This window comes from Arachis hypogaea, chromosome 11, assembly GCF_003086295.3.
Source record: "Arachis hypogaea cultivar Tifrunner chromosome 11, arahy.Tifrunner.gnm2.J5K5, whole genome shotgun sequence".
NCBI lineage: Eukaryota > Viridiplantae > Streptophyta > Magnoliopsida > Fabales > Fabaceae > Arachis > Arachis hypogaea.
In genome coordinates, this window is record NC_092046.1 from 29784066 (window position 1) to 29792489 (window position 8424).

Here is an 8424-nt window from a genome sequence, read left to right on the forward strand (position 1 = left end):
AACTGTGTTTGTCTTTGCTTGTATTGTTTGTCTGTGCTCTGGTGAATCTGGAGGGTTGGAGGAGGTAGAAGGTGAATTGTAGAGTTAGAGTTTCATGAGACAGTGAGTGGATTGTAATTTGAGAGATTAAGTTAGGATTGCGTTAGAACCTTAAGAACCTTAGATATCTACCCTACTTATGGTTTCTGTTTTAGTCCCTTAAGATTTATAATCTGAGCGTCGGAGTTCTAGAATTGCCTCTGGCTTTTTCGGGACCTTATTTATTATATATGTGGGCACCTTAACCATACTGAGAACTCTCCGTTCTCATCCCATACAATATTGTTGTTTTTCAGATGTAGGTTAAGAAGCACCACTCTGTATTCTGGAGACATTGATAAAGCGAAGAACTCTTGGGACTTAGGGGCGTATTTTGTTTATATTTATATATGTATATAGATTCTCCCCTTTGTATTTTATGTTTGTCCCTCTTAGATGTTGACTCGAAAAAACAGGTTGTCAATTTTCTGTTTAGGGTTACTTTGGAGTGTATATATATGTATATGTATACTCTGGTCGGTCTTTGCTTCGCAGGTCGGACCTAGAGCTTGTTAATTGTACTTTTGGAACTCTGATCTTATATATTTATATTATCTTATCCACCTTTCTACTTTTATCGCTTCATGAGTGTTGCGCTTTTCGAGTTAACGATTTTGCTTTTCCCCTTTTATCCTAAGGTTCCTAGTTATAAATCTTTTTCACTATATTATATATATAATTTTATTTTTAGAGGTCGTAATACCTCACCACCTCTGTCTTATGACTTAAGCATAAGATTTTGTGTGGTAGGGCATTACAATTTTGACATTGTATAAATAATACATAATTAAAATGTAAAGGAGCATTTTATATTCTGTTATTTTGTTTGTCCTATTCTTTCAGTCTTATAATTTTGTGAGAAGATAGAAGAATTCTTCAATAAAATTCTGATATTTTTTTTTGTTATATTTTTTTAACATGTCTCTGACAATCGGTCAAATACAAAGAGAGTTTCGAATGATAGTGGTCAGACATACAGGACATGCTATTCAGGTTTAAAATAACCATAACTCTTGCTTCAATCTTTAACATTTATCTCTTTTTTCTTCGGTCTAATTTATCATCTAACAGATTCTAACTTCATATTAAAAAAGATACGAAGAATTCGCAAATAAAACTTTACTTCTTGTAACTGAATAGGTCACATAGAGTTGAGGTACATATGTCTTTCATCTTATATGTTTTCTATTCTAAACACATTCTATTTAGTCAGTTACTCGCTAATGCAAGTTGTGACTTTAAATACTGAAAAATGGTGTTTTTCATTCTATTTGGTCATACATAAGAAGCAATAACATTATGTTTTATTAAGCTCTGAGTATTATGATTACAACCATTCTTACATATATACATAAATGTAACATCCACCATTTAGGTCTTTTATGCACTATTTGAATGATGATTTGCTGTCACATTATATATTTGTGTATATTCTCTTATTTCTATTTTGTAAAAAAATAGTGAAAGTTTGAATTTATTTAAGAAGAAAAAGGATATAGTTAAATTGTTGGAAATTTTAGGATTTTTTAACTCCAATGATATCATCCATATTAAATCTTTAAGAAAGATAGTTGATAACGCAAAAGCGTACATACTTAAATTCATGAGTATAATTGATAGAGTTTTGATTTTTTGATATTTCCCAACCAAAGCCTTATGTATTCCTGAAAGGACTGAATTACAACTCCTTTAATGGAAAAAGAGTTACGGAGGCGGCTTTGATGTGTTGGGAACCAAAATCCTGAAGTCACTATTTACATTTGAGTGTAGTACTTATTAAATCTTAAAACCCAAATAAAATAGTATCTCTAGTTTTATTCTCATTTAATTTCAAATTAAAAATAATAATAACTTATTTAATTCAATATTTATGATAATAAATGATGTCATCATTATATAAGTCATTTAAAATGAAATAGTATAATTTATGATTATAATTAATATATGTATTGTCTATAAATATATTAAAAAATAATAATTTTTTAATAAAATAATCACATGATTTAAATTATAATTAATTGATTGATAAAAATTATAATAAATTATGTAATATTTAAATATTTAATTAAATTAATTAATTAATATAATTAATTTATTATAATAAATTAAATTTAATAAATTAAAATAAATAAATAAATATTCTCAAAAATATATTACGTATTTTGTTAATTTTATTATTAGGTGTAAAATTTAATTTTTATATAATAGAATATATAAATTTCGTTTGACCGATACAATCATTAGTTTTGCATGCATATTTGCATGACCAATTTCATGCAGACAGGAAGTCTAGAGCGCATGATTTTGTTTCAAGAATAAAAAGAGAGATCGGATTAGGAGGAATGTTGAGAAAGAGAAAGTGACCCTCTTTTTGATTGGTTGTAATGATGAGAAAATGTACTATATGTACACCCCACCAAGCACTACTAATAAAGACACCAATTAACATTTTTTTATTCACTGAAATTGAAATAAATTATAGAGAAATATTATATGCGTATGGTTTTTATGTATATATTTTTTATTCTTAATATTAAAAGTAATTAATAAAAATAAAAAATAAACATATTTTATTTCATATTTTAAAAGAATAAATAAATATACATAAAAATAATACCAATATCATTTTTTAAAATTAAGACAATAGTCAATGACATAAAAGTTGGTCCCTCTACTTCCTTGTCAAAATTTGCTTTCTTTCGATCTACTATTTTTCAATTTTTATGTGGGACAAATTTGGGGATAGCATGTTTGTGCTCTTTCTCTCACTAAGGGAGTGCAAATTCCTTGTTAATTAGCAATCTATCACATATCCGCATAGGAAATAACGATTTGTTGTTAATTTGATTTTAAACGGATTTGATTTTAATGTTGATGCAGTGTCAAAAAAAAAAAAATCTAAAATTTGATGCAGTGTAAACTATACAAACAATTAATATACTGACAAATTTTACGTAATTTTTATCAATATGATTTTATCACATATAATCTTCTAGTATTAATTTTCTTAATATAGGTCAAGACTTGCTTATATATAGCTAGGTGCCTAGGTAGTTTGTTTAATTGTTTAGTGAAATATTTTACTAAAGTGATTTTTACACCATAAAATTGAAATTGTGTTCTCGTAAAATTTGAATATATTCTTTAACTAACTAATAATGAAAAATGTTACACACACACTAAAATTACTATTAAAATCAAATTTAAAATATATATTAAAATATAAAATATATATAAAATAAAATAAGTTAAATTATTCATCTATTAACACAAAAATATATAATAATTAATTTGATAATTAATTTTTGATATATATATATATAGTACTTTTTTTATATTTATGCTAGACAAATAAATTCCTAACATATAAATTTTATTATAACATAATTAGATCTTAAAATTTATCATGATAAAATAAATTAACTGTCGTCTTTCAAAACAACAAAGAAATCAATCTATACAAGAATAACTCTCAAAAATTTATAAAGAATAAAATTTTATTAAAAATCAAAATATTTTATTTAAAATTTGTTGAGAAGCCATTCAAGTGTTTGTTCATTTATAACAATATATAATACCAAAACAGAATTTTTGGTGTCCAACTTTATGTTCCAATATTGTCCTTAATGATAGAAGTTCTCCGTACATGCATGCGTCAGTTACTTTAAATAAAAAAACTTCCACCGTTAACAACAACACATATTCTTCTATCTCATTTTTATTCTGTATTTTCACTAATAAACCGTAAAAATGCGTAACCTCTTCTTCAATTCTTCATTTCAATAATTTATCCTTTTCAATTTTTCTTAATTCTCTTCTCCATTCTGAATGTGCTTATATAACAATTATTTGGATGAGTTTTTGTGGTTGTATGAAGTAAATAACGATGATGCCAAATGTTGATTTTCGATGCCATGTATGAAAGGAGGAAAAGAATAATTAGCAATAATAAATAATTTTTTATAGATCTTATCATTTTGTTTTGGGTATCTCTATAACAATATATAATGCCAAAACAGAGTTTTTGGTGTCTAATTTTATGTTCCAATATTGTCCTTAATGATAGAAGTTCTCCGTACATGCATGCGTCAGTTATTTTAAATAAAAAAACTTTCACCGTTAACAACAACACATATTCTTCTATCTCATTTTCATTCTGTATTTTCACTAATAAACCGTAAAAATGCGTAACCTCTTCTTCAATTCTTCATTTCAATAATTTATCCTTTTTAATTTTTCTTAATTCTCTTCTCCATTCTGAATGTGATTATATAACAATTATTTGGATGAGTTTTTGTGGTTTTATGAAGTAAATAACGACGATGCCAAATGTTGATTTTCCATGCCATGTATGAAAGGAGGAAAAGAATAATTAGCAATAATAAATAATTTTTTATAGATCTTATCATTTTGTTTTGGGTATCTATAACAATATATAATGGCCCCTATTTTTATAAACTAAAACTACGTACTCAGTTCCGTTTTGTAAACTCTCCATTAACTAATGCCTAACGAGAGAGTTATGTAACTTTTCCCCTTTCAACAGTAAAAGGGATTAAAATCAAACTACTCACTCTCAATCATAAAATGAATTAAAATACTTATCTTTTAATAATATAAAAATTAAACATAATAAATATAAAAATTATTACCAAAATATTTTATTAATAGTATTCTAAAGATAATTAAAATATTTAAAATAATAATAATTATAAATATTTTTAAAAGATAAATATTTAATAATAAATATAAATATTTTAATATAAGTATTTTGTTATTTTTAAAAATATCTATACAAAGGGTTAATATTATAATAGAAAAATATTTTATTAAGCATTTTGAATAATATTTTTATATTACAGGTAATCTATAACAATATATAATAATAATACCAAGAGTTTTGTTGTCCAAATTTAAATTTTAATATTGTTCTTAATGAAAGAGATTTACTGTTAAAAAAAATTCTCAATACAACTGTCAGTTATTCTAAATAAAAAAACTTCTACCCATTTTAAATATCAACTTTATTAAAAATTTTCTATTGGATGTAAATCATTGTTGCGAATTTTTAAAGAGTAAAAATAAAATAGTTTAAACAGGACATTTTTTTTAAATAAATGTATAAAGAATAATTTTTCTCTTTAAATATTTATTATCCTATTATTTTAATATACTCTTGGTATTTACACAATATATAATGATAATTTGTGTCTAAATTTAAATTTCAATATTACTCCTAAAGAAAGGTTTATTATTAAAAAAATTCTTTTGCCAGTTAGGTTAAATAAAAAAATTTCTACCTATTTTTTCATAATGATCTCACTAAGATTTTTTTTATTATATGTAAATTATTATTGCAGATTTTTTTTATTTGGATATATTTTTAAAGAATAAAAGTAAAATAGTTCAACAGGGACAATTTTTTTAAAAATAAATTTACACAGAATAATTTATCTCCTCAAATTATTATCATACCCTTTTAATATACTCTAAGTACCTATATAATATATAATATCAATTGGCGTCTAAATTTAATTTTCAATATTATCTTTAATAAGAGAAGTTTATTATTAAAATAATTTTCACACATTTTCACAGCAACTTTATTAAAAGTTTTCTGTTGTATGTAAATCATTCATGCAGATTTTTTTTATTATGGATATACTTTTAAAAGAATAAAAGTAAAATAGTTTAACAGGACGATATTTTTTTAAAAAACTTTACACAGAATAATTTTTGTACCAATATATCATGATTTATTTTATATATAATATTCATTCATCTAAGTTCATTCATGAAATACCGTACAAAAATTATATTTAAGTAATTTTTTTAATCTTATAACTATTTTATATTTTGGGATTCAAAATTTTGTATTTTAATTTTTATTCCAGGTTTATTTTTATGTTTTATTTTAGTTCCGTCAATAAAAAAAGTATGAACATTAGTTTTAATTTTTAACTTTTAGGATAAATTAAAACATGAGATATTTTTTAATAAATTAAATGATTGAAAAATTAATTATTATAGAAGAAGTTAAGTTTATTTCTTAACTATAGGAATACATATAATTCACTCTTAAATGTAATCAAAATAAATATAAATTTATTTAATTTTTTAAATTTTACATTAATTATTAAAATCATGATATAATAGATGTACTCCTATAAAAAAATAAAAATTATTTTATAATTTAAATTCATTAAAATCATGATATAATAGATGTACTCCTATAAAAAAAATAAAAATGACTTTATAATTTATTCAATTTTTTAAATTTTATATTAATTATTAAAATCATGATATAATATATATATTTCTATAAAAAAATGAAAATGACTTCATAATTTATTTTTTTAATTTAAATTTATTTATTTTATACTTTTTACATATATTAAAGTACTTAAAATATTATATTTTTATAATTTATTTATTAATTATTGATATTAAATTTATAATTTTAAAAATAAAAATATAAAAACATTTTTTTAACTCAATGGAAAAGTGGCTACCGTGCCTGTTGAGCCGCTAGTAATAAATAAATGGACACAATACTAGAGATTAAGTTAAATAAGTTCAATGACCAGTTGGCTTAGTGGGATGAGGCACATCCCACCCCACGTTTGAATCTTATCATTATGAATAGAACAACTATGTTGGAAGTGTTCGGTACTAGAATCAAGATCAATTGATCAATATGCCAGATACCGAAGTAAAAATTGATCAAAGGTTTCTCTCAAGTTAAATAACAGATTCAAATCCTTATTATAGCTTTCTGTTTAGGCCAAAACGAGTAGAAAAAAACATATCTCTAACCCAAATGGGAGACCAAGAAAGCAAAGCAAACAAGCCAGTCATGTGACCAAAAGCAATTTGTTTTGGTGGTCTAGTCCTCAAAACTTTGTTCACAACATGCCTTGCAAAAACTCTTCCATCCGTTGCCTTCTCTCCTTGAGAAGCTCTCGCTCTCTCCGCAATAGCATCCTTAAACTCCTTGTAAAGCTTCCAATCTTGGTTCCCCAATCTCTCCAAATTCGTCCTCCCGAGATTAGACCTAACAGATCCCGGGAGGACGAGAACCACGTCGATCCCAAACGGCCGCAGCTCGAGCCGCAAACTGTTCGACATGGCGATAACAGCCGCCTTGCTCGAGCAATAAGATCCGGCCCAAGGCGTCGACACGGTTCCCACAATGCTTCCAACGTTGACTATTCTCCCACTCCTGCTAGAAGCCATGTGAGGGACAACATGCTGAACCATTCTAAGTTGTCCCAACGTGTTGATTTCCCACGCTTTGCGAATTGCGTCGAGTGGCAATTCGGCTAACGGACCGGTGCTACCTATGCCGGCGTTGTTAACCAGAATATCAATGCGACCGCGCTTTGATATAACGGTTGAAACCGCCGAATTAACACTTTGATCTGAAGATACATCAATTTCGAGTGTTTCTATGTTGCTGTGTGACTCCAATTGTTTCATGTCTTGCATCCTTGTTGAGATGTCTGAAGCAAAGACATGGCAATTTTTCTCGGCAAATGCCTTGCAATATTCATAGCCAATGCCACCTATGGCACAGCCAGTGACTAGTACAATTTTAGGATCACTCATAATTCTTGAATATAATGTTTATTAGGTTAATTGATGTCAGAATTTATCCGTATGATGCTCTTATTATATATGAAATATGAATAAGGATATTAATTAATTTTAGTAGAATTGTGTATATTTTTACGATGTTGTTACATCATTAGGATAAGGAATATTCTTAGTGACATATGCTAAGTTATTTTCTATCATATTTGGGATTGGCCGTCTGGCCGGCTGGCCGGCTTTGCAGGAGGATTCTTTCTTTCTCTTTCACGATGGAGATGTTATTTTCATGTCACTTTCTTTATGCACTTTCCGCCACAAACATGGCTCCATTTGCACAAGACACATTTTCAGCTTTTTATTTTTTTGACGGCTACCGATCAATAGTGATGATGGGAGGAATCTCTTGCCTCTCCTCTGTGATTCGTAGTTTTTTTTTTTTCAAATAATATAATGAAAAAACTCATCTTGCTTTATTATAACATATTGATTCACATTTATGTCTCTGTCACCGCATCATTGTTCGGAATATTCACAACTTGTTCAATTGAGTTCCACTACCACAAAAACGGGTTTAACCACCAAATTTTAATTACAAACACTAAATTGTAATATAAATAAATAAGTGTATTTTCTATTTATCACGAAATATTGTTACAGTGGCTAAAATTTAACCTTTTGCCACACAATATTTTTGTAGCTGTACTTTCTGCTTAGATTAACGTGCCATTACTATCCTATTTTGAATAAATTAAT

The 8424-nt window shown here is 26.3% G+C and overlaps 1 protein-coding gene across 1 annotated transcript; it reads right to left on the reverse strand.

Annotated features, from left to right (window-relative positions):
* Positions 1-6688: 6688 nt before the first annotated feature.
* Positions 6689-7706, reverse strand: LOC112723836 (short-chain dehydrogenase PC-15-like). The gene has a single exon (XM_025775229.3). The coding sequence runs from the start codon at positions 7684-7686 to the stop codon at positions 6844-6846; it is 843 nt and encodes a 280-aa protein (XP_025631014.1). The 5' UTR covers positions 7687-7706; the 3' UTR covers positions 6689-6843.
* Between the last annotated feature and the right edge of the window lie 718 nt (positions 7707-8424).